The sequence below is a fragment of the Hibiscus syriacus genome, unplaced genomic scaffold (genome assembly GCF_006381635.1).
Source record: "Hibiscus syriacus cultivar Baekdansim isolate YM2019G1 unplaced genomic scaffold, ASM638163v2 tig00113156_pilon, whole genome shotgun sequence".
Classification (NCBI taxonomy): domain Eukaryota; kingdom Viridiplantae; phylum Streptophyta; class Magnoliopsida; order Malvales; family Malvaceae; genus Hibiscus; species Hibiscus syriacus.
Window position 1 is genome coordinate 291,258 of NW_024063446.1, and position 27,658 is coordinate 318,915.

General features: G+C 35.5%; 2 protein-coding genes and 3 pseudogenes across 2 annotated transcripts; 3 read left to right on the forward strand and 2 right to left on the reverse strand.

Annotated features, from left to right (window-relative positions):
- Nucleotides 1-3,790: 3,790 nt before the first annotated feature.
- On the forward strand, nt 3,791-6,808 carry LOC120185962 (annotated as a pseudogene).
- A 477-nt stretch (nt 6,809-7,285) lies between these two features.
- Nucleotides 7,286-9,921, forward strand: LOC120185981. Its single transcript, XM_039190042.1, has 4 exons — nt 7,286-7,579; nt 8,027-8,179; nt 8,605-8,676; nt 8,888-9,921. Exons 1-4 carry the CDS (start codon nt 7,433-7,435, stop codon nt 9,554-9,556), a joined length of 1,041 nt encoding a protein of 346 aa, XP_039045973.1. The 5' UTR covers nt 7,286-7,432; the 3' UTR covers nt 9,557-9,921.
- A 1,905-nt stretch (nt 9,922-11,826) lies between these two features.
- On the reverse strand, nt 11,827-13,580 carry LOC120185980 (annotated as a pseudogene).
- A 2,113-nt stretch (nt 13,581-15,693) lies between these two features.
- LOC120185939 lies at nt 15,694-16,374 on the forward strand (annotated as a pseudogene).
- Nucleotides 16,375-19,707: 3,333 nt separating this feature from the next.
- On the reverse strand, nt 19,708-24,061 carry LOC120185940. Its single transcript, XM_039190018.1, has 7 exons — nt 23,851-24,061; nt 22,640-22,681; nt 22,352-22,551; nt 21,919-22,074; nt 21,385-21,725; nt 19,993-20,503; nt 19,708-19,772 (listed from the first exon to the last, which is right to left on the reverse strand). Exons 2-7 carry the CDS (start codon nt 22,642-22,644, stop codon nt 19,708-19,710), a joined length of 1,278 nt encoding a protein of 425 aa, XP_039045949.1. The 5' UTR covers nt 22,645-22,681; nt 23,851-24,061.
- Nucleotides 24,062-27,658: the final 3,597 nt, after the last annotated feature.

Here is a 27,658-nt window from a genome sequence, read left to right on the forward strand (position 1 = left end):
AATAATAAGCAGATTCAAACTTTGAACAAATTGGAGTTAGTTGGAGAATAATCTAAAAATCGAATAGTTTAAGGGTGTGAAACGTTCGCTATTAGTGGTTAGTTTCGGGGTTTAGAGTCGTATTATTCACATATTATATGCTTTGATTTATCAGGAAAACTACATTACTAGTCTCTAAACGTTTAAAACATTTATATTTTGTTCACCTAACCTTTAAAATTTACATTATAATCATTGCAATTTTAATTCATCTTTATTAAGGTCACTGTCATCTAGATGTGCACAAAAAATCCGAATATCCGATTTTACGCAAAAAATATTCGAAACCGGATTTGGGAAAAACAGGTTTTTTTTAAACTGGATCTGAAATTTTAAAACCGGATAAGGAAAAAAATTGGACGACCGGATTTTTTACCGGATTAAAAACCGGTTTGAAAAAACCGGATAAAAAATTGGTTTTTTATCCGAAAAAATCCGGTATGGGGTTTAAAAATCCGGTCTGAGGTTTAAAAAATTGGATGACCGAATTTTTTACCGGATTAAAAACCGATTTTTAAAAAAAAACCAGTTTTTTTCAAACCGAAACCGGTTACATCATCCGGCCCTCCAAACCGGTTATGATCCGAACAGGTTTTTTTATAAACCGGTTTTTTGACTTAGTGAAAAAACCGGATCGATTTTTATCCGATCCAGATCAGATTTAAATCCGGCTATGTGCATCTCTACTGTCAACTTCTTTTTCATTTCGTCATTATTCGTCATTATTTAGACTATTTAATAACTTAATATTCAATTATTATTATTTGCGGATCTAAAAATTTAAGTATGAGGTATAAAATTTTATTTTTTTTAAATAATGAGTACATAAAATTTTTTTATCTTAAAAAATTAAACTAAATTAAATTATTTTTTAAAATAATGAGAATGCACTTAACACCTATGGAGCTTAGTGCATCCACCCCTATCTACAATGACAACTATCAATGGTAATTAATATAATTTTAAAGTTTATGTATTGATTATTAATTTATTTAACGATATATGATGTGAGATCTCTTTAATTAAATCAAACGAGTATTGACTATATGAATAAACCATTATATTTAAAGTGTATATTTAAACATTTAAAATACTTATCAATATGATTTTTGCTCTGCGGGAGTTGCAAATTTTCTTGGGCAGTTTTCAAAAACTCTACTTTCATGGTAGTGGTGGTGGTCCTGTCATTTTTTGTTATATTTTTATCATATTTACTATAATAATATTCTTGGTTTTTTCTCTAATGAAAAATATCATAACTACCGATATTTTTAGACTCTCGATATAGGTTTTTTATTGGTCTTTTTTTTAGGTTTTTTATTTTCATTTAATACATGGTTGTTGTTTTCTCGATGTATGATTTCTTTGTTCGTTTGTTCAAGTCGGTTCGTTGGTTATCACATCTATATGTCGGATGGGATTGATGTTAAGGGGATATCGCTTTTTCCGTTAGTCATTTTGATTATTCTTCAAGTTTATCTATTCCATGTTTATTGCTCCGAGTCGTTGGTGTGTTCATTTTTTGTACGTTATTGCTTCATTTGTTAATGTTTTGGTTATATGTTATCTCTAAGTGATCATTGTTATATTATATTTTCGATAGTTTCGACTGTATTTATTCAATTTGTCATTGGCATGCTGTTTGTTGATACGACTTTCGATAAATGAAATATATTGATTATTTAAAAAAACATTTAAAATACTTTATATCTACATAATATGATATTTGAGAAACTCATGATAAAATCTCACATTATTTAGATAAAAACTTTTTCAAGTGTGTAATTATAGCATTTTAAATGTGTATTTATTGAGTAAAGATAATTTTTTAGGGTAAAGTATACAAATAATCATTCGATTATATGATATCATTTTATTAAGTCTATTGACTATTAAAAGTTACAAAATGATCCATCAACCATAGATAGTTGCTTTATTGAGTTCATTTATCATTAAAAGTTGTCAAATGATCACTCGAGCATTCATTATATTCAAAACTCATCATTTTTTCGTTAAAAAAATTAACGATCATTTTAGTTGGACATTAATATGTTGACTAAGATATAATAGTCGTTTAAGATTATGAAAACAAATTTTATCATATCTCGGTTAGCATGTTAACATACAATTCAAACGATCGTCAAATTTTTAACAGAAAATGACGAGTTTAGAACATAATAAACAATCAGGTGACCATTTTGTAACTTACAATAATCAAAGGACTCAACAAAAAAACTCTATATAGTCAGAGGATCATTTTATAACTATTAATAATTGAAGAACTTCATAAAACAATATCCTATAATCAATGGACAATTTTTGTACTTTACCCAATTTTTTATATGTGTGTCGTTGTTCAGTCTATACTTGTGCAAATTCATATACTTATCCAACCATTTAAGCTGGATTAATAGAATGGGTTAAATCGGTCCGTCGAAATCAAAGTTTTCCTTAAACCATCCCCCTCTTTCATCAATTATAAAATGGTTAAATTACACCATTCCTCCTTAAATTCTACTCTCTCTTATTTTCCTCATCCAACTTTTAATTTTTCTATTTTGCTCATTAATCTTTGACATTGCTCATGTCTTGGTCATCATGCCGTTAAATAATTAATTGCGTTACGACATGGCACACAACATCAAAATGACATCGTTTTAAAAAAATTAAATTTACACAAAAAAGACAACGTTTTACATCCATATAACAACCCAAATTTCCTTCATCTCCTTTTTTTTCCTTGTTTTCTTCTCTTCTTTATCTCTTTCATTTTCTCTCAACGTGGTAGAATTTTGATCACCATTCGTTGCGATAGAACACGACATCGGTCGCTGTTGACAATGGCCAATAAGCCCCAAATTTTTCCACCAAACTTGCTTTTTTCCTTTGAACTCAAATCTACTGTCAATTTAACATAAAACCCCTTAAAATTTATGGATCTAACATTAAATCTTTCAATTTTTGTTCTTTGGTCTTTACTGTTGGCTGTTTTTAAAGTCATGCATGTCCATGAGATCAAAACCAAGCAATTATTCCAAAAAAAAATGCAGCAATTGGTTTATGTTCTTATTTCTTTTTTTTTTTTGCATTTCAAAGAAATCATGGTTTAGGGTACATACGCATTTGTTCAAGCAATCAATTATTTTGGCGATTTCAGGGTGTTGGGTTTGCTTCAAAAACAGAGACTAAGGGTTTGGTTTGAAAGATTAGATTTATTTAACCATTTATTTTCTTTGTAAGATTTTGTTGGAGGGGTTTCTGATGGTGAGCCCCGACGAACCAAACATGGAGTGCATTGGTGGGTGGCTTGGTTTGGGTTCGACGCAGAAACGGTTCCTGGTTCTTGTAATTTGGGATAGACAATGGCAGACAACGACGATGGGAGTTGGAGGATGAGGGTGGGGTGAGATAGTAATTTGAGATTAAGATTTAGGAATAAAATTAATAATTTTTATTTTTATTTTATCAAACATTACACGTAAAAATTAAATATTAATAAAATATATCATCGTTATATATTAATAAAAAAATTCATGTCATTTAGTTATTATAAATTTAACGGTCGAGTGAGTAAAATAATTTAATTTATAAAATTTAATGAGTAAAATAGAAAAAATAAAAGTTGGGTGAGCAAAATAAAAGAGAGAATAAAGTTTTGTAAGAAACAGTGTAATTTACCCTTAAAAAAAATTATTTATATTCTAATTTTCCTACGAGAAAGAGAGACAAGTATATTCCCTTCTGCCTCACCTCCTTCGCTTGCCCCAACTCAGTTCTTTTTCAATAATGGGTCATCGCGACAGTCTCCCCATCGCCGATGATCGGTTCCGACCAGACTCTAATTCCGGCGGTAGCCACCGTAACGGCGCCAACGCTAAACCTGCCGGCCCTTCATCGTCAAGACACCACAAATATTCAACACACCACCACCGCCACCATCCTTGCTCCTCCGCCTCCAGAAACCGCCTCGCCACCCCCAACATTCCACCCATCGGCCGTCCGATGGAATACATCCGGTCTATTTACGTCTTCGGCCGCGAGCTCGGTCGCGGGCAGTTCGGTGTTACCTACTTGGTGACTCACAATGAAACCCAGCAGCAGTTCGCTTGCAAATCAATCTCCACATGTATATTATCAGCCGCGATGATATCGAAGACATCCGCCATGAAATCCAGATCATGCATCATCTCACCGGTCACAGGTTTCCCCTCCAAAACAAACCTTTTCTCTAATTCTGTTTAGTTTTTGATAATTTTAAAGGTTCTAAGTAAATGGGGTTGATAGGAATATTGTTGAGCTGAAGGGAGCTTATGAGGATCGGCGCTCGGTGCATCTGATCATGGAACTGTGTGCTGGAGGAGAATTGTTTGATCGGATTATCGAGAAAGGTCATTATTCAGAAAGGGAGGCCGCTAATTTGTGTAGACAAATCTTGATGGTGGTGCATAATTGTCATTCCATGGGGGTGATCCATAGGGACTTGAAGCCTGAGAATTTCTAGTTCTTGAATAAGGACGAGGATTCTCCATTGAAGGCTACCGAATTTCGGGCTCTCTGTATTTTTTAAGCCAGGTGAGAATTCATGGTTTACATAGCTTGAACTTGTCTATGTTATTCGATCTCGAGCGTGAACATATGTCGAACTTTCTCTACTAATGTAGGAGATGTTTTCAGGAGTCTTGTCGGAAGTCCTTATTATGTTGCTCCAGAAGTATTGCACCGACGATATGGACCTGAAGTCGATATTTGGAGTGCCAGGGTGATTCTTTACATTCTCCTCAGTGGGATGCTGCCATTCGATGGAGGTAGTACTATTGTTTCTTTTGAAGACGAGCAGTTCTCGTATAATAATGCAATACTGTCACAACCATACCTTTTCATAGGAGTTTGAGCATATGTATGAAATAAGAGCTAATTTGTAATTACAATTGCTATGTCGTGGATAAGTGAGAGGGTCTCGTGTTTCTGCTTTTGGTTTCGTATGCAGAATCTGAACAGATTATCTTTGATTCTATTCTTCGGGGACATATCGATTTCTTATCGGATCCATGGCCTTCTATTTCCGACTGTGCCAAAGATCTTGTGAGGAAGATGCTGCGAGAAGATCCTAAGGAACGGCTTTCAGCATTTGAAGTCTTAAGTAAGTTGGCTGTAAAGTTCATATTCAGAATTCTTGTTTGTCTCACTTCAAGTTTATTGGCAATTCTGTGAAAAAAAGAAATAAAGCTTCACTACTGCAGATCATCCATGGATGCGTGAAGATGGCGATGCATCTGATAAGCCTCTTGATGTTGCCATTTTAACTAGAATGAAGCAATTCAAGGCAATGAACAAATTTAAGAAAGTTGCTCTGAAGGTGAATTGCTTTCCCCGTCATGTATAACATGTAATCTACAAAAATCCATTAATTCGAAAAGAAGACACTATACTTGGGGATGAGCCATTAAATTATAACATTATGAGATGCTATCTTGCCCTGGTTCACTAACCTGTCCCTGGCGCTCATCTCCGAGTTCGAGTAACCTAGATTCGGTGTTCTAACCGAAATGTTTGGAAGCTGGGAATGCAAAAGATTGTAAGGATCCATTTTCAAGAGAACAAGCCAAAGATGACCTATTACTTTCTGGCTATTAGTTAATGGTAGCAATGCGGCAACACAATCTTCATGCATTTTTTCTTACTTTCTTTCTCTTCTTCCAGGTAATTGCAGAAAATCTATCTGAAGAAGAAATCATAGGTTTGAAGGAGATGTTCAAATCCATGGACACTGATACCAGTGGAACAATCACCTTTGGGGAGTTAAAAGCTGGCCTTCATAAACTTGGTGCTAAGCTTTCCGAGTCTGAAGTGTGGCAGCTAATCGAAGCAGTATGTTTCCGTTGTCTTTTATTATCACTGTGCTTTTAAATGGAAGCGGTATGTTTCCAGGCTGATGTTGACGGAAATGGAACAATTGATTATGTCGAGTTCATAACAGCTACAATGCACATGAATCGAATAGAAAGGGAAGAACGCTTATATACTGCCTTCCAACACTTTGACAAGGACAATAGCGGGTAAATCAGTCTTATCATTTTCTTATATTGTAAATAATAGTTTCCGTACAAACCGAATCATATAGCCTCGTTGTGATTTCTGAGCATATTTGTTCAACTTGGTTTAGGTACATAACAATGGAGGAGCTTGAACAGGCCCTTCGGAAATATAATATGAAAGATGAAAAAACATTAAGAGAGATCATTGCTGAAGTTGACACAGATAAGGTCTGCTTATTCTATCTCTTTTCAGATGTGTATGTATGTGTATGTATGGTATTTAAACGAAATTATTGCAATTGATGCACTGGAAGTACATTCCAACTGTTATTTAGTTTCTTTGACCATTGTAATGGGATCTTCATGTTTGATGTACCTGTTGCTCCTTGCAGGATGGAAGAATTAACTACGATGAATTCATTGCCATGATGAGAAAAGGCAACCCGGAGCTGGTTGGAAACTGGCGACGTAAGTAATCTGAACGCAACTTGCATATCTTCTGTTCGGTGCTTCAAATTCATGTCCCGACTTGTTTGTTAATTTACACATGCTGTCACTCGGTTTCCATGCCGGAATTGTGAACTCTGTGCTGGGAAACCTTGTTAGGTAGTCTATTCCTGCCCCTGCCATAGAAATGGACCAAGATTGCATCAAACTGCGGCAGAGTATTTGGCTAATATGCACTTTAGCTTAACTAGGATGTATTGTAAATTAAGAGGGAATATCGTAGATGAAGAGAGGTAGAAATGGTTAGATATTCGTTTCTCTATTCAAAATTTATCTTTTTAGTTATATTCGAATGATCTTTTTAGTTATTAAATTTCTAAATTTTATAAAATCATCATTGTGTTACAAGGTAGTCATTAAATTTATTGAATTATTATAAAATGATCATTAAATTTCTTGAACTATAACTATCTTGAACTTTATGATTATAAAAATATCATGGTAATCGTTTTGTAATAATTTGATAAATTTAATTATTATCTTATAATTTAGAAAAGCTCAATGGTTAAAATAATTATTTAAGCATCACTTTTGGACCTCTCGTACATTTTACCCAATTGACTTTTGGACGGAACGCATTGAAATTCGACGTGGAAAGGTCCACAAAGAAAATTTATTATTTTTCAGAAAGAAAATGTGTGGAAATTTCCCGAAATTATCATTACTTAGAATAATAAATTCACCGTTTCCAAACACTCCCCGAAATCCTCTGTACCAGAAAAAACCACTCTACCAAACTTGAATCGAAACGAAAAATCTCAAATTAGGGATTTTGATTTACAATTCCCAAATTACACGTAAAAGTGTGCGTTTTTAATGCAAATCATTACGGTTATTGAAATTAGGGCCGCATGTTGAGTTCCTACTGTTCCCACTCCCTCTCTCAGCGCCCAATTCTTGCTCCTCTATTCAAATTTCGGGTTCCGAACCGGCCCTATACCTTTTCTCTAGACCAGAGCTCTCGGATCTTTCAACCTATTCCCAAGCTCTCAAATGAGGTTAGATTAATGCATAAGCATTTTTGTGTTTTGCATTATGTTTTCTGTTTCGCTAATTTCTTTCCCATGCTAAATTTTTGTTTTTGAGAATCCGAAGTTGGAATTTTGAAATGGGTTATGTCTGGCTAACAAGAAAATGGGGGAAGAAGTTACAAAATTGGAATCTAAACGCAAGCTTTGTTTAAAAGTTGTTTTTTGACCCTGAAGCTGCATTACAGTTATTAGGTTCTGCTTGGTTGGTGAGAAAATGGGGAAAAGGAATTATGTATCTGGAAACTTGATTAGTCTGCTTAGGCGTTGATATGGAAATTTAGTTGCTATATTAATTGGTTGAGTTTTAGAGTTCAACTGAGCATCTCGTCTATTGTGGTTATGTTATTGAAACTATGCCATCTATACTATTAATTCACAGGTGTTTTTGGTTTGGTTTTTTTTTTCAATTTGCAGAACTGGAAAATTTCATGCTTTAGGCATGAGGGGTTCTCCCCGGAAAACCCAAAATCTGAAAATATAGAACATTTTCTGTCCGAAGAATTAGTACAACCTGAATTCAAGAAGCCTAGTGCCGGCAGAAGAGATTGGAAATCAACTCTCCAGGAGGTAATATTTTCCTTTAATTAGTTCAGGTTAATGAACCTCTAATGTTTATTTATTTACATGTGCAATAGATTGTACTTTCAGTTTAATCTGTATGCCTGTTTTCTGTTATCGGCCGTTCATTGAGTCTATTACAATCAGTCTCTTCATTGGTTTCAACAATTAATTTGTTAACTAAAGTTTAGTCTTGTATTGTATTTATGTCCATCGGAGGCAATTTGAATGTTGCTCGTTTGTGGACATTCAATCTTCACACGTATAATGCCGGTGATCCTACTTCTCTCATTTCTTTTATTTCAAGTGATTAAATTGGGACCGAGACGTTTAATTATTTTTTTCATTGTCTTTTTAGAAACTCAAATGGATTATTAATGTAGATAAAATTATAATTTTCAAACATGTCAACATGTTTGCTAATCTCTTTGCAGGCTGCTGATGCAGTATTGGGGGCGGTTGGTAGCAGGTGGACCGTACCATGGACAGCAGAGACCATTCTGCAGGTTGGTTTGTTAGCTTGCTTTACTTGAAATGATCAGATTGTTTTACTTTGGATGTATTACATGCATGAACCAATCCTGATCATTTCCACTAGAGACTATAAAGATGGATTGAACTGAGTAATGGCATCTTGTATTACTGTCTCATTCAAACTCTGGATGAATTACAGACGGGTCAATCAGTTGCATAATAATATTTTCTTTGTTCGCATAGGTTATGCTTCTCTGGGTAGCTGCATTCTGGTTCATCGGGTCTTGGATGATTCCTTTTGCTGCTCACATGTCAGGGTTCAGCAAGGAATCCTTAACATTCAGAGGACAAGCATTATTCAGCCTTGTGACCGATGTAACTGAAGGCCTTGCCGGGATTGCGATACTCCACCGCTGTCTGTCTCGGTTTCATCCCCTACCATCAGACTGGTTTAAATTTAGCTTGAGAGGGAAGTGGCTTTTCGATGTTATGTTGGGATGCCTCATGTTTCCAGTCGTCAACCGATTATCACAGTTCAACCTCAGCTTATTGCCCCTTATGCCTTCTACACCCGCAACCCTTTCAAGTGTCGAGCAGTCAATTTTAGCAAGGGATCCAGTAGCCATGGCATTATATGCAGTAGTAGTTTCTGTTTGTGCTCCTGTATGGGAGGAAATTGTTTTCCGTGGTTTCCTTCTCCCTTCATTGACGAAGTACATGCCCGTTTGGTGCGCCATACTCGTGAGTTCAGTTGCCTTTGCTCTGGCACATTTTAATGTACAGAGAATGTTGCCACTTATTTTCCTCGGAATGGTGATGGGTGTCATCTTTGCTCGGTCGAGAAATCTATTGTCATCTATTCTCCTACACAGCCTCTGGAATGGCTTTGTGTTCTTGGATTTAATGAGATGACACCGCCTCTGTTTTCTCATATCAGCTTTATTTTGGATCGACCGTACGGGACAGGAAAACACGTTTCAGGTCAATTCTCTAGGGTATACTTCTTGACGATCTATTTCACCGTATCTTCAATACCAATTGAATGCCTAGAAAACTTGTACAAGTCCCATCAACTAAATTATAACATGCATAATGTAGCATGTTCCCCTTACCCCATTACATATGGGAACAAGGGACAGCCATAATGTAGCATGTTGATAGGCCATTAAGTTGAATCCAGCATAGCTTAAGAGAAATTGCCTTCATCGATTCTGTTCGTCTTTGATTTTACAAGGAAACTGTAAAAGAAGCAACAGAGAGAATGAAGATCATATATTTCACTTTGGCCAAATGCAATCTTCCATCTTGGAATTGCAGGTTTACTCATGCAGGGTCAATGCCTATTTTCTTGATCACTGAATATGTAGGTGCTAACGAGGTATTGGCTTTGAGTCTTATAAATAGAAAAATAATGTTGGAAACACCGCTTCTTTCAATCCACACTTCCTCGGCTGTTTCCTCCCTTTTCCGGCGACTTATTTCTATGGAAACATCACCCTCAAAAAGTCACCATCTAATATAAACCCTGAAAGGGGTATACGTACGTGTACCGAGTCTGAACAGAAGAAATCTCGCAAGAGGCTGATAGGAATTTCCTATTTGGTTTCCGAAACGAAAATTCAGGAAAAATGCAACTTTGGGCTTTAAAAAAATCTGACCCGGGGATGGCTTCGGATCAGAGCAAATGGTTTCGGTTGAATAAGCTGGCATCAACATGGATAGGACGGAGAAAAAAAATATTCCCGTCCTCGATGAAGCATCATCAAGCGTTTTGAGCGGGAGGTACTAGTTTTCACCAATAGCACTTAACTACATAATTATCTACTCTTTACGTTTCACATCTGCAATCTTTTGCTCTCATTAAGAACTTGAGTAGCTTAGCATGCAGATAGTGATCGCTGGAACCAATAATCTCCTAAGTACAGAAATTGCCATGGTTTTCAGAACCGGACCGGTTAGTGAACCAGTCATGCTATCGGTTCACTAGTTCAACCGGTCGAATCGGTCCGATCGGTCAGAAGTACCGGACGACGTCATAATTATTTAAAAAATTAAATAAAAATACAAAAAATATTTAATAAAAAATAATTTTTTTATATCACAAGTCATATTCAAAACAAGTCATAACATATATAAGTTAAAAACCATAAAATCAAGTGAAACAAAATGATTCAAATTAACTACAACATAATATTTAAGGTAAAACATATTAAATAATAAATATAATTATATAATTATAATTAAAAAATAAATTTGGGGTTAAAAAAATCATAACAAAATGATATTGTTTGGTTTAATTTTTTTTTTAAAAAACAATCTCACATGGCTAAGAAACATAGAAGAGCATCCTAAAAGTCTAAAGAGTAAAAATATGATAACAAAACAATCTCACATTGCTAAGAAACATAGAAAAGCATCACAACTAACTTCTATAAATAATAGAGGTAATTTGACATTCAAAATCATGGAGCCTTTTGGTGAGCATTGAGTGAACTATTCTTTCACTTCAATCAAGCTCTAATTTTAGGCTTCAATCGAACTTCTAAATATTTTTTTGAATTCAAGCCTTTTTGAATTCATTTTCAATATTATATATTTCGAGTTTGAGTTGAACTTGATAATTTTTAACTTGTGAGTTTGAGTCGAGTTGAGCTTACTTTTAAAGTTTTTAAGTTCGAGTCGAACTCAGCAATACTCAAGTTCAACTTGACTCGTTTAACAAACGACGTTGTTTGGTTTAATTTTTTTTTTTAAACAAAATTTCTGGTTTTTTTCGATTTTTTCCAGTTTTCAGCCAGTCCGGTTCGAGCGGTTCTGGCCGGTTCACTAGTAGCGGTTCAATCGTTTAGATTGAACCGGACTAAGTAACGGTTCCCGATTGAACCGGCCGGTCCAGTCCCGTTTTCAAAACATGGGAAATTGCTACCGGAGAATCAGAACCGATGAAATTGATACAGTGAACTTTTCCTCTCATGTTCTAAGTTTTTTCTAAAATCCTGGTGGGTTATTTTAGAGATATATTACCCACTTCACCATTTCTTTCAAGCATTGTGTTATAAACTACCATTTTCAGGGAACTCAAAGCAAAGTGAATCCAGGCAGATTGAACCCAATGCACCAATCAACATGAAATATGATAACATATTGTCACAAAAGGTTACCATGTGGCAAAACCCATATTTAAAAGAGGATCCCATATTCATCAGCATTGTGAACACATCTACCATAAGTATGTCGGAACCTACCAACGGCAACTTATTGGCCGCATAATTTAATCCTTCTTCTTTTCTTTCAATGCCCCCTTCGGAATCTTACTTGGAACTTTTGCATCAAAGACTGCATACTGCTTAATTTCATGCATTGCTTTCTCGGCAAATGGATCGACCTTGTCCTCGTATTTCTCATAAAGCACAGCTACAGTATGAAGTAGCACGAAGACTGTTTTGCAAAACCATTAAAGTAAATCAGAGAATCACAATGCTTATAAGGTAAAGGAGGGGAGCACAAAGGGGCAAAGCGCTTGAAGGCAACTCCGATACCTATGTAGAAAAGTGTCAAGAAGTTGCACCAATTTCCCACAATAGACAAGACCCACAAGCCAGCAATCCCCTGAAAAATCACGACGACATTCCAATACGATTGTCGGAAACAGAACAATACCAATAAAATCTTCAGGAACTGAGGACAGCAAACATATATGCAGCCATTGCATCACTATCTTAATCACGAGTTCGATGAAGAATTGAATCATGCTCAGTCAGAAATCTAGTAAACAACGTACGGAGAGGAACTTTTTAAGATCTCTCCCCGATGCTGTATCCCGCAGAACAACAAAAGTCCGGTTGATCTCAAACCTAAGTGCTTCTGCAAACTCTAAAACAGGGTCCTTAGGTATGTGAACCTCGGGAATAAGCGGTGGAGACGTACTCAAAACAATTTACATTAGCATGAACAAAAAGAAACCTGAATCCAAATATAACCACAAAAGCAGACAACAGAACCAACAGCTTACTTGTGGATGAAGGTAGCAGCATTCATCCACAAGAAAAGTAATGCAAGAGCAAGTATCGACAAGAGACACACTTAAGTGAGAAGGTTGTATTCTAGCAATTCGAACAACGCCCAAATCCCAGTTGCAACACCAAGGGCTCCGGCCGAAACCTTTTTGTTCCTCCACAGGAAAATGTCGGCGACTGTTACACATACAATTTCACTACATGAGTATGCATTACACGATAGGAAATTGAGGCAAGTGACAATAATTACGGATGAGAATCACTTAAAAGTATCAATAATAATACGATTAGCGTAAAATTTAAGATAATCCCGGAATTTTTTTTGCTTTCATGAAGCAAAAGAAGTAAACTTTACTAGATGTAACCCCATCAATTCTCTTAATGAACTAGAAAATGCCTGGCTTCATTATTCATGCTAAAACAGATAATAACAGATCAAAAGCCATAATTAAGCTCAAACAACATCAATCATAGCAAAAATCCGAAGCTTGAGCTAAACCACTGAAACAGATCTAACTACGATTTAAAACGGAAATAAAGTATCTAAACAGTCGATATTTCTGAAAAGGAACTCAAATGGAACAAACTCAAGAAATGAAAAAGAAGAGGTTTTAGTAACATACGTTTGCCCCCACCGAAAACGTGGTGTTCGGGCCTTTCTCTTCCGAAGAGACGGGAAACTTTGGCCTTCACCGACGATTCCGATGGCTCATCGTCGTCGGAATCCGCGATGATGATTCATGGCCATGGATCTTCTCAGCTATCTTCTCCATCAACGTTTCCTCGTGCTCCGCCATTTTCCTTTGAACACTAAACCCCTAACTACTCGTTTCGAAGAAATTTGAAATTGAAAAGCACAAGGAACGTGAAGCTCGAGAAAAAAGCAAAAATGGAATCTTCTTAGCTTTTACTGCTAAGTGCTCACTACGCTCTGCTGCTTTGGTATGGCAAAATAGATTTAATCAGGGCCGTTTAATATCAATGTTTTGATCTGTACCGTTGAATCTGAGTGTTTTTGTAATGAAAAGCCGAAATCTGAAAAAGCTAAATGTATGGGACGTACGTTCGTCTCATTGGTAAGAGGATTAACGGGCCGTTTGATTTTGACGGAGATAGATTAGGGTAGTAAATGATAGAGACAAATTATGAGTTATTCGATATCGATTTAGTCAAAACTCGATAAAAACTCGACTCGATCTCTACTCTAGTTCTTAATGAGTCGACATGAGTTACTTGATATTTGACTCGAAAATATTACGAACAACTCAAAAATATAATACATTAAGATTTTTTTCATTTCGAGCTTTTACAAGCTCCAATTCAAGGTTTCGAGTTCAAGTCGAGTTTAAAAATTTTTATGCTAGCGAGTTTTTGAATTAAGTTGAGCTCTATTTTAGAATTTTTCAAATCGATTCAAACTTAACAATATTCGAACTCGACTCGAAATTAGATATTAACCCTTTCATTTAGATAAATAAATCTATTGAAGATTGTGAAAGTTATTTAGAATTGTGATCCAAATTAACTAGATTTAAAGATTTTTTAATATAATTTAAAATAAAGTACACAAATGGACCATGATTATATCATATTATTTTATTAAGTTCATCGACTATATTAAAAGTTACAAAATAGTAACTCGACTATTCATTATGCTTCAAACTCGTCCTTTTTCGTTAAAAATTATCTATCGTCTGAGTTGGATGTTAACATGATGACTGAGATATGATAGTCGTTTGAGAATTTTGGATTGAGTTTTATCATATCACAATCCATTTTGTAACTTTTAATAGTCGAGAGACTCAACAAAACAATATTCTATAGTCGAATGACCGTTTTATAACTTGTAATAGTCAAAAGACTCAATAAAGTATCACCCTATAACCGGATACCATTTGTATACTTTACCCTATAATTTTTTTTATGAAGAATTAAAATAAAAAAATAAGAATATTTTATTAGTGAGTGTACGCATGAAATTGTTACCCAACCTTTCTAGATCTGTGGCAGAGGTGATACGACTGTAATAGGGTGTTTTAAACAAATGGTGGAACCAGAAAGACAAATCTAAACCCGAATAAAAGATTCCCTGTTTTATTTGAACAAAACAAAGATTTGTTGAGTCTACTGAATCTTAATTGAAAGGTTATTTTTTTGTTTCTTTCTGACAGAAATAATATGGCTTCAGAATTCGGAACCAGAAAGTTTGATAAGATAAGTAGTGGTCGGCCACCGCCCATGGCCAACTTATCATGTTCAATATCAACGTATTACGAACTGGATGAATCAAATTATTTCAGTAATTAAATTGATATTTATTATTTTTAGTGGTTATAAACTCGAGAACTAACGATTATAGTGAGATGATTGAACGTTCATTGTCAAATGGTTGAAACTATCTAAAATAGATATTACTTTATAATCATCTTAATTTAGAAAAATAATGTATCATGGATCGAAACAATGGTCATTGTTTCAAACTGATAATATATACTATGTAAATATAACTGTTTAAACTTAAAATTTCTAAAAGTAATAATAATATTTTCTGTCTAAATGACCAAATGCACTTTGACCATGGCGATCAAAGGAGGACTGATTTACTGGAAAAACAATGTGCCAAGAAGGACACAACTCACCGGTCTCACCGTTTACTATTTTGTTTTCATTTATTTGACGTCGACACAGCGTTTTAGCCAATGGAATCCAACTAAACCCTACAAATCCGTGAATGTTACAGATTCCAAGACGAACAACACTGAAGATTATACAACAGGGTATTAAAATAAACAAAAAAAACCCCATCATTTTCTTAATAATTTTTTCCGACAAATTCCCTCTAGAAAACGAGTCACTGTGAGTTGGGTAAAAAGCTTGTCTGTTGCACAATTTGCAGGAAAAAAAGAACACATAAAAAACGTCATAGCTTAACTAACTTCAACAATGTAGGGGTTATAGTCTTCACTGAACCCTATAAGTATACGTTCCCATGAGCTCAACTGACTTAAAGAAAAAGAAGGAGATATGTTAAGAATGTTTCTTTCCTTGAAATCCTTGTCGAGATCGGTCCAAGAAGAAGAACATCGTCGAGGACGGCCGGCCTTGGCCGAATCGTCGAAAACCCGACGCGATCCATACACATCACTAACCGTGTGGAGGAAATCACTTGTGATAAGCTGCAATGGGTTCAGTGTCATTGATTCCTATGGAGATGTTGTTTATCGAGTCGATAACTACACCGGTCGACCCAAGGAACTCGTTCTTATGGACGGTTTGGGAAAATCGATCTTGGCAATGCAACGTAGCAGGGTACGCACTTAATTATTATGTTATTCCAACTCTTCATTTTTTTTATCGAAACACATTCGGAGATTAATTCGGCGTTGTGTCATGGACACAGAACCTTAGACTGTTGGATTCATGGCTTGTCTACGGAGGGAAGTAGGTGATCATTGTACATCAACAAAGGAGCCGATTTTCTATGTAAAGAGGTGCATCAACATCTTGCATGGAAACCCTAATGTGCTCGCATACGTATACCGGTGCCGGTCGTCGGAAAAAGGGTACGCGTATATGATCGAAGGGTCGTACTCGCATCGATCGTGTAAAGTGGTTGATCAGACAAAGAGGGTAGTGGCTGAGATCAAGAGGAAAGATGCAATAATAGGAGGCGTTTCATTTGGTGTAGAGGTTTTTATTGACCGACTATTATAACCTACTCGAATTTGACGGGTTGATTTTTATATCATCAATAATCGAATAAATTGGATTAATTTTATTATTGAAATCGAAATAACTAAATAAACTTATTTGATTTTTTTCTTTGTAAAATAAAAATTATCACCATTAAATTGAACATGTTACAATTAGTTAAATAATTGAACTATTCTATATTTGAATATTTAATTTCATAATTAAATTCATTTAATTAAACATGTAAACACGATTTTTTTTATTTAAAAACATGTTCGGTTTAAATTTTCAAAATCGAAAACTAAATTTAATTAACCGTCAAAATCGAATAAATCAAAAAAAATCTGATTAATCAACTATTTGGCCACTTCTACTATTAGTAGACTTCTGTTTTGTTTAATATAAATATATAATATTTTAATAGTAGAGATAGTGGGTTCAATATCCATTAGGAATAACAATGTCTTGAGATAGGAATTGATAAAATATAGTTTAACTACTTCAAATACCATTCATCTTTAAGTTCGAGTTTGAAAATGTCAATGACTTTTCAATTTTACCAATTCTATCACTGACATTTATGTTTCACTGCAATTATAACACCCCACCGTTAATGACTTAACGTCACGATGACATGATATCTTCGCGCCGTGACATTGCTGAAGTGGAACCCTCACTAAAATGACGTTGTTTTGAAACAACTTTTTTGATGTTAAAAAAACTCAAAACAACGTCGTTTTGTTAGAATCATTTGATATAAAATTTACTTTCCATAGGATTCGAACCTATATACCTTCAAATATTAATAGTAAAAATCCAACCACCAAACTAACTTAATAATCTAATATATTCTTAACAAAACTAATATATATCTTAAATTGCAGTTGTATACTTCTTCTCCCCTCTCTTCTTCTTCAACGTCCGTCGATCTTCTTTGCCGCTAATGACATTAAATATATTGTCATCCATTTTGTTATTCTTCTTCTCCAAAATACGAGAAGATTCACTCAAGGTAATGCATTGAATCAAAACAACTAACGCCGGGATTGTCTTCAAACTTGCCATACCGGTGAATTTTCTTTTTATTTTCAGACGTGAATATACAGTACCCATGTACATACATATACCAAAATTTTATTCTAATCCAACAATGAAAAGGAATCCCTTGTTGTAAGAGGAATTATATTTATGCGATAGAATCAGACCTTTTCCTACTATCACTATATTACTTTTTAGGAAAAAATATTATTTAACTAATTAGAAGTGAAACCAAAGTAAGCAGTTTAGTAGCAGTAGGAATGGTGAGTCGGAAGCAAATAACGGATCAAATATAACATAATTTTAGGTACATTTACCTTTGAGATCTAAGTTTTGGTCATTGAATAATGAGCGGTTGCATCTCTGTTTTGAACAGCCTGATGACCAGATGCCTGGTGACGAGACTGTCGGTAGGGATGGCAATGGGCCGGGTATTGGTCCCCATCTCCGTTTAAAAAACACGTACTCGTCCCTGCTTAAAAAACTGTTGGGATTTAAACGGGGATCTCCATCGGGTAATCGGAGAAAACCGTGAGAAAACGAGTATCCCGTTTAGCATAAACAATTATTTAAACGGGTATCAGGCCGGGTATATATATTTAAATTAAATATATATATATATAATAATTATTTTAATATTTATCGGGTCAGACATCGGGCTGGGTAATCGGGGCGGGAATTACCAAATCCATCCCCATCTCCGTTTAGCATAAACGGTTTTTCCCCGTCTTCGTTTAATTCAGTTTTCGATTTTCCCCATCGAGTTCGGATTTTTTTGTCATCCCTAACTGTTTGTGGTGATGCTTTCAACACATTTTTCAATGAAATCGAAGCTGGGAAGCGCGTATCTCGTGCTGTTTTTGTAGATCTTGAACCCACTGTTATTGATGAAGTGAGGACTGGTCCTTATCGTCAGCTTTTCCACCCAGAGCAACTCATCAGTGACAAAGAAGGTCGACGGACGTTGAAGTATACAACTGCAATTTAACAAATATATTAATTTTGTTAAAAACATATCAGATTATTAAATTAGTGTGGTGGTTGGGTGTTTAGTTTGAAGGTTACAAGTTCAAATCCAATAAAAGTAAAATTTTATTAAATGATTCTAACAAAACAACGTAATTTTGGGTATTTTTAGCGTTAAAACGACGTCGTTTTTGTGAAAAAACCACAATAGCAATGTCACGACATGAAGATGTCATATCATTGTGCCGTTAAGACATTAACAACAGGGTGACATAATTGTAGTGAAACATAAGGTCAGTGATAAAATTTACAAGATTGAAACATCAGTGGTATTTTCGAACCTGAGATTAAAGATGAGTGATATTTAAAGTAGTTAACCCTAAAATAAAATAATACAACCTCAATTTAAGAAAGGGTAAACTACAAAAATATCCCAAACTTCTAGAACGCTTATATTTTGGTCACATAACTTCTAAACTTTTACAAAACCAGTTCACAGCAGTGACGGTGGTGATAAAACGAATTAAAAGTTCAATACATGTAATGCACATTTTAAAAGCTCAATGACCAAAATATAAGTATCCTAAAAGTTCAGGGACCATTTTTTTGTAGTTTACCCTTGAAGAAAAACAAAGGTCAAAAGCCAAAGTGCGAGAAACTGAAACTTCTATTGCCTCATCAATTGCTCTATACAATATACAAGGCAAAGAATTCACCTGCGGTATTCTACAACTATCCCTTGATACTACCATTGTAACATTTTCCCCTTTTTCAGCAACAACACAGCCTACAACGTGATATATTTACATACAACCAGGAACACCGATTTAGCCTCACGGAGGGGTTGATAAATAGTAATATTTATGGAATGCAAACTTCTACATCAAAAAAAGAAAAGATTACTTGATTAGTCGAGCCTATCTCTCCCCCGTTTCCAGTCTACGGGCATTAGCTTCCGTAACTTATGTTGACTGTTGCAAGGCTTATCCAAAACCGTTGCCGGAAGATTCGTACATGGCATCTTTACTACATTGGCAGTGGAATGTCTTGTATCACTCACTGTTTTGCCAGGCGATGATCTACTTGATTTAGGTGTAGACCAAGCCATCTGTGCTTTTTTAACACCATTTTTGTGATTGAGATCCTTCTTATTCTCGACTACAGAGAGCTTAGGCCTTTTCGAGAGAATTATATGGTCCGTGTCGCATCTCAACAGTTTGTCAGATCCCAACAATGAAGAAGTCGTCGCATATACTTCATCCGATTTCTCAATTGATTTTGACTTGCGAGCTTTCATGGCCTTTTGTGAAGGCTTCTTTGGCCACCTTATAATGCCATCTGGGTTCTGCCTCAAGGGTTTTGTCGCAATGTCACATAATGTTTGAGCTGCAGCCAATATTTTGGACAGTGTCCAACTATCACCAAAAAGGAAACAACAAATGAGAAATGACAGACAGAGAACCGAAATGGCAATAAATTTGTCTATGTTAAAACAATAGAATGGCAAAAATATATATCAGGCCACATGCCCTACATTTCGACCTAGAGTTTTTTAGTCCCAAAACTTCTACAGAAAAGATCAGCATATCTCTAGGCGGGGACAGAACAGGAAGCTACCCTTCAATAAATTGTTACCTTGTGGAACATTAAAAGCCTTGGCATAAGTTGCAAGAGGTTCTGCACGCTGTTCACATAAATGAAGAGTACCAGATGGCGATGCTATTTCACCTTCTGAATTACCAAATTTTGGAAAGGAAGGAATCAGGCTTGGATCATAGGCAAGTGATTCCAAGTTGGAAAAACAACCAGTTGCAGTCTCAGGTGAACTGGAAGTGTTTGGTACTTTTCCCCATCGCCCTTGGCACATGCACTTGTTTGATAAGAGCTTAACCGCATCAGGATTGGTTCTGCACCCATTAAGAGTATGCGACCAAGGAAATGGTGGCAAGCTAGCTCGGCGGAGCATTTGCTTGCCTGAACGAGTATCAGAATTATTCCTTGTGGATGTTGAAGGCTTGGTTGCATCGAGAAGTAAAGAGTCCAGATCTTTTGGTGGAGGTAACGCCAAGCGCTGTAAAATATCTTTGGGCTGATACAATGAAAAATCCGAAGGACTGGCAAGCATTTCACACTTGCCAGATGAATCCTGTGATTGGAACAAGATTAAGTACAAAGTTAATGACCTGTCAGCATCCATAAATTTTAAAAAAAAAACCTTCCCGTAACAGAATGTAAAAGAATTTCTGAGCATGGTATGGTTAGGCCATCTCTAGCGCATCGCTGGAGTAAAGAAAATCTCCACTTTGGAGTAGAGAAAGTGCTCCAACTATAGTAAAACGCTACAATTGGCGTTGCACTGTAGTTGCGCTACATTTTTTTATTTTTCTGATTTTTGGTTTTTATTTTTTTACTTTCTTTTATTATTTTCTTTTCCTTTTCTGTGTTACATTATTTTCTCTTTATTCTATCTTTTATTTTTTTATTGTAATTTCTACACAATAAAATAAAAATAATATAATAAATTCAAGTAGATTAAATTACAAGATCTTAATTTTCCAATTGTAGAATGGAAGAGATCTTAATTCTCCAATTTTCTCTGTATTTTCGCAATGTTATTTATGAATGTTTGATTTATGTTTTTTATCTTGACATTTATTAGAAATGTATATGTTTTATTTTATATTTGCAAAATCAATATTATAATAGTTAAATATTTTGAATAAAGTAGAGTTGGTGGTAATGTAGAGATAGTGCTGGAGATGAATTATTATTTCATCTTTAGAGTAGAGATAGAGATGCTGTAGAGTAGAGATGAGGGTTGGAGATGGCCTTAATAGTCAAATGACCTTGACACCAGGAAAAGTTGCAAAAAGTAAAGAGATAAATAAAGGTGGAAGATGAAAATTACTAAAGGCTCCTATCAATAGGGCAGGAGTGTTTTATTGTGTATCACAGGTATCGATATCTTTACTTAATTTATGGTTGATTTCAGGATCAAATATAATAGATTTCTGCTCAAAAACTCACCTTGTTGCATGGCGATGGGTCTACAGAACAAGTGTCTTCTTTATCACCATTAACACTACTTGCCGGAACAGAAACAGAGCTCAGTGTACATGAGGGCATTTTCATGTGGGAAGAACTGTCTAAATCCGCAACATTGTGGCATTGTGCTCTTCGTAGCGGAAGAATGGAGAACACCTTTCTAACAGAATGTAGAAAATTTTCAGTTGTGTTAGTTGCTTTCCTATCCTTCTCACCGCCTAAAATGGGATGCTCGAATCTACCATCAAGGAGTTCATTTAATGATAAATCCTCTACAAGCTTGGAGACATCATTTATATCATCAGACTTCAGTCCATACAATCCTGAAATTGGTTCCCAAAGGTGAATGGTGCAAAAAAAAAAAGACAGAAACATGCAATCGGTAGCTAATTTAAACGAAATGCATAGATAATATCATACAACCAATCACCAACAAATTGGTTAGGCTTGTACCAAACCCAGCTTTAAAAAAGTGTACATGTTAATAAAAACCATTTTTTGGTAACAATGACATACCAAGGAAGTTGTTCCCACCAGAGGCCAGAGTAAAGCTTGCAAAACCACCCTTCTTGGAGAAAGAATCAGATTTCGGCTTCATAGGAACTTTGAAAATTTTCCTGTCACCTCTCTTGCCACTAAAGCTGTTCTTTTGTCTCAGCATTTGTGTTTTATCTGGAATGTATTTTACAAAAAAGAGAAAACAAACAATCAGCATAATCTCCAACATTTGACTCCAATAATTTCAACTAAAAAAAAGGAGCCACATATTCGGAAACTAAAATGCAACAGAACAAAAGCATAAAAGAATCAGATGAGCTCTGGCAACTTGACCATTAACCAACATTACGGGGACAAAAACCTTCTTGAAGATCAGACAATTATCTAGACTGAATTAAATCTACATCAAATTAATGTGATATTTCCAAACAAGGGGAAAAAAAGGTACAACCTGATAAGTTACATTTTGTAGAATTACACCCTGGCTTATCCTTTACGTCATCAACTCCAGTTGAAATCATAGTGTCTTCTATTTGACCAACACGTGTTTTCTTAGAAAATCCACTACTACTACTACTAAGCATTTTTCCGGCTTTTCTTGGTGTGCTAACAACATCGGAACCCAAATTTGGTAAGGGAAAACTGCTGCCCCTGTGATCATGCAGTTCAGATGATTCTTCCATACGAAATTGGGGCAGCTCACTAGCATGCCATCAAAGTTCAGCACAAGGAATCTTACTCCATGAAGCCAACTTTAAGGTAATAAAAATGCCAGTTCCATCTGCAAAATCAGATCTTATTAGAATATATGTCAAAGATCAATTTCAGAACAAAACATTACACACCAATGACCAACAAATTGAAAAAAAAGTTGGGATAAGATTCCAACCATAAAAACCGTATGAGCGAAAGATAAAAGGCACCACAACCAATTATTGAAGAGAGAAAATAAGTTACATAAAATATTGCATCAAGAGAACAGCATTCTAGAATTGGTAGACATTTTCACCTATTAAACAGCTACTACTGTATCATCACAAACAATTTTCTTTTAGTAAAATAACATTCTCTGACTAAGGAGAATATGTTGTTTTTCATGGTTAGTTTGGGAAAAGGGTAGGTGGGTGTTATTTAGTATTCTCTTTTGGATGGATGAGAGTGTGATTGAAGATGATAAAGAAGGCTGGTAGGGGTCAAGAATGGGAGGACCAACAGGCAAGTTCAGCTGACAGAAGCTCAGATAAGACAAATTTGAATTGCCTCCAAATATAGCTTCTTAGTCAGCCGATCTAGTGTTTGAAACACCAATCAAGATTTGTGGTAATAATTAGTAGTTTAAAATCTTCTATTTTTAGAGAAAATAAAAGGAAAGGAACCAGGTTGATATAAATTCGTATGACTGATTCTTGATTTTTCTCGTAGTGCCTTTTTAATTATTTTATTAGGGGTTTAAGGGTAGTTTTAGTTTATTGTAATAATTGAAAGTGAACATTTATGGATGCCATCATCATCAAACTCATGCCAAAGTTTCTAACTTCCATGTGTAATAATATTACTGAATTGGATCCTAAATGATTCTGTTGACTTGGAGAAAGTAACAAAGAAACAATAGAGGATTGTGAAGTTTAAAGCGTTACTTAAATGGTTCTTGGCAATACGTTCCTGAGAAATAACAACCAAGACACTTCAGCAATAAAAGGCTAAGAACCAAATCAGAGATCCCGCTTCTCTAACGCATTTCATAAATAATTTCTATGATGGTTACAAGAGATTCCATGTCTTAGACACACCACATAAATATTAGGGTATTGCATTTTCAATTAGAATTTTTTCAAGAATTTAACTTGTCTCAGCTGAAAACCCAAAAACATCTTTAGAAAATAGAAACATAAAGCCAAAAGAAAAATACTTAAGCTAAACAAAACGAAGTAAATCAACATATACACACACCTAACGCAAATCTGAAGTTATTGCCTTGCCGAATTGCCGCTGAACGAGTTCTGAAGCAACCTTCTCTGGACGGAGGCGGTTTCCGGAGTCGGGAGAGAAGTAAGGAGCGGCGGAGGATAAAAAAACAGCTACAGTTGGGAAGAAGAGCAGCAAGGAGGCGCGGGTGGGAGATGGAGCTTGGGGGAAGAGGGAGAAAAATTAGGTTAGGAATTAGGATTTTCAAGTATATATATATTATGGGTAAAATAGTAAATTAATGGGAAAAAATTTAAAATTTGGAAAACGTATTAATTTCGTGTGGAAATTTTAAGTAGATAAGAATGGTGGTCAAATGTTTATATTAGTCCATGGACTATATTTAAGTTATTAACTTAGCCTTTATACTTTAATTTGATCATTTTTAGTCCATCCATTTTTTTAAAGTTTAATTTTTAATTTAATTTTTTTAAAATAACTCTTAATCATTTAATATTAAATGATCACACCCCTAAAATTTATAATATTTGAATCTAAAATCTTAAAGAATAACAATAATTACTTTACCAAACTCGTTTTGTTAGTGCTTAAAGTTTAAATTTTCGATAGTCATGTTTTTATTAAAAATTAATTCATAGATCAAAATAGAAAAACAACACGCTTAATATTGGGAATCTTAAGAGAAAAAAAAAGCCACGTGCTGGTTTTCAGTTATACCTCGTAAGATACAGTTCACTTTTCAGACAAACTGCAAAGACCAAAGCTCATACAGAAACCTCAACAAAGACCATTTCTCTCTACTACTACAACTAACTACTCGTACAAATCAAAAACAAGTATTTGACTACCGGAAATCTAATCTCCGGTGACAATGACGGTAGAAACTTCACCGGACTGGCTTCCCCCTGGCTGGACCCGAGAGTTCAGATTTCAAAAGACCGGTCGCCGAATCACGGTTTGTTAGTTATTACTCGGCTAGTTTTGTGTGTGTTTTTGTTTTTATTTTATTGTTTTCTGAAGAATGTTCAGTGAAGTAAAAGAGAAAATGGACTGATGAAGTATAAGACCAGAGATTACAGTAATCTGTATTAGTCGATGATCGGCTGTTTTTTCAGTTGCATGTGAAAGAAATGAAGTCGAATCTCGAATGATAACTGCGGATTGCTTCATGTTGAATTTGGGGGTTTGGTGAATAAACGAGGGTTCTATTTTGTTCGAATTTATGAGATTTCGAGGCCGAAGGGACCGATTGAGGTTTGATTCTGTTGGTTTTGCATTTTGGGGGATATATATTGCATGTGAATGGGAGTTCTTCGAAATGCTGGTACTAGGTGGTAAAGGCGCGTGACGACAGGTTGATTTCGTTCTGTTCAAAGATCCTTTTTAGACATTGGAATGTTCTTCTTGTCGTTTTTTACACCGGAAGACGTTTCGTGGCACCGAAACATTGATTTCTTGGTACATGCTTTGATGATTGATGATATGGTGACATAAATTCGATGTTTTCGATCGGTGTCGATTAACGTCTATCTGGGGAAATTATGTGTCTTGTTTTCTTTATTAGCAATATCTGAATCCGGCAAGCGGTCAAAGGTTATTTACCAAGGATGATCTTCTCCGATATACCAAAATGGAAAGAGCTGCCAACTTCAAGGAAAAATATAGTCATCTGCAAACGATCAAGCGGTTGTAAGTGTGGTTAGTTAACTTTACTTTTCGTCATTCGTTGCATATAGACGTTAATCCATCAGCTGGATTTGGATTGTATTCCAAGTCAGCGATGTATTCGGGTATCTTAACAGAGTAGAGCTCTGATAATCAATTAAGGCGACATTTCAAATAAGTTCATAGCCTTCACTGCTTCCTTCTATTTATTCGATCTTCATACAGACTGCTGTAAAAGAAAATAAACGTCTGGATTGGCTACCTAAGGATTGGCTCGTGGAGGTGAAAACCCGAAAGAGTGGTTTAACTTCTGGAAGACGAGTCAAGGTATATGGAATTAGTGTTTTCTTTTATGCATAGGAATCACGGTGCATTTCCCTCTTCTTGTATCGCAAGGAATTTGTAATACTGTATTTTCATGGATTTGCTTTTGCCTTACTGCATCAATGTCCTGTCCTATGTCTCATAGGCATCTGAATTGTATCTTTCTTACCGACACATGAACGAACAAGATTGCTAACTAACGATTTTCTTTTATGACTATGCATTTACTAACACGAGGAAATTTAAACTCGTTTCTTCTCTTTGTAATATTTCAAGTTTAGTTTTATTGAACTGCTTTCTTGTTGCAGGTATATGTTGATCCGTCAACTGGACTTAAATTCTATTCCGAGCCACAGGTGTTACGATTTCTTGGCATTGAAGTACCGAGTAAGAGAAACCCTGAGCAAAAGAAAAGAGATTCCCGCTCTAGAAAAATTCTCAAAAAGTTGTACCGTATTTAGGATATATTTTACGAGACATAAAATCGTATTATTCTTATAGCTACTGAATAACTTATGCTGTCTTGATTTTTCTAAATCTCAGGTTGTAATCGACAAATCAACCGATGATGATTTACCATCAAGGTGGATTAAAGAAGTTAAGATTAGAAGGAATGTATATGGAGTCCGAAGATATCCGGTATGATATATCTTTCGAATTCGAATCCGCACGGTCCCCTAGAATATTTTATTTTATTTTAATCATACTCGGACAAGTCCAACTTGGCTCATGCCCTCGATTTTTGTACATACATACCAAAAATAACTTGTGGTGAATATCTTGTGCTCATGTTGCCTAAAGCTTTACCTTGATAGTATAATAAATTAACTGCTGCGGAGTTATAAACATATAGTTCCTTTAAACATGCATAGTATTTTTTGATGTTGATCGGTAATAATTACGACTGCTACAGTATTACACCGATCCAGTCAGCGGCTATGTTTTTTTGCTCAAAAACTACTGTTCTTCGCTATCTAGAAACTGGAGAGATTGCTGAAACTGCTTTTTTTACCAAAGAAGGACAACGATGGCAGATTTTTAACTGATGCAGATGAATCAGTAAGTTTGTACGAAGCTTCTGCATTTCCTTGCCAAGTTTAGTTTCATCCGATTCCGTTATCATTTCACTTGGTCAAATTTTCACATGCTAGATTTAAATTAAATAATTTCAATGATGCAAGCCGCATCAAAAGTGAAATTACGATATCATTTTATTAATGATAAATCCTGTATTTAGACGAGTGATTTTATCCTTGCCGTCTGTTTATAATAGCAACTCCCAGCAGCTAAGAGGAAGAAAGTGAAAGTGAAACATCTTACCGACGGGTGGAGCTCGCTATAGGTGAGGGGTGGAAAACTATAAACCCTTTTAAGTTGTTACCAACCAACTTGAGAATTTGATTCGGGAAGCGGCTTACAAGCGAAACATTTCTGATTTTTCTCCCTGCAGGTGGGGAGACATCTGATAGGAGTATCTTACCCGACCTAGATACCGAGACCTTTGAGAAAGGACAAAGTAATGATGATTACGATGAAAATGAAACGGAAAAGAAGAGCAGCATGGACTCTAAGATTTCGTGCGAATCTAAGAATAAGAAAGAGCTCGATTTGCCTCAAGGGTTATCGAATCAGCTTGACCTGCTTGAACCTAAGCAGGTGGCTAGTGGCCTTGAACATGTGAAGCCATGCCAATGAAGCAAATCAGATCAAATCTGCGGTTAAATGTTCACTCCAATCCAGAGGTGGCAGCAAAGCAAGCCTATGCTTCAACAATGAAATCGCATTGTGGGCTAACGGAGAAGATTATAAAGCCGATTGAAGACGCAGATATTCTCGGAAAGCA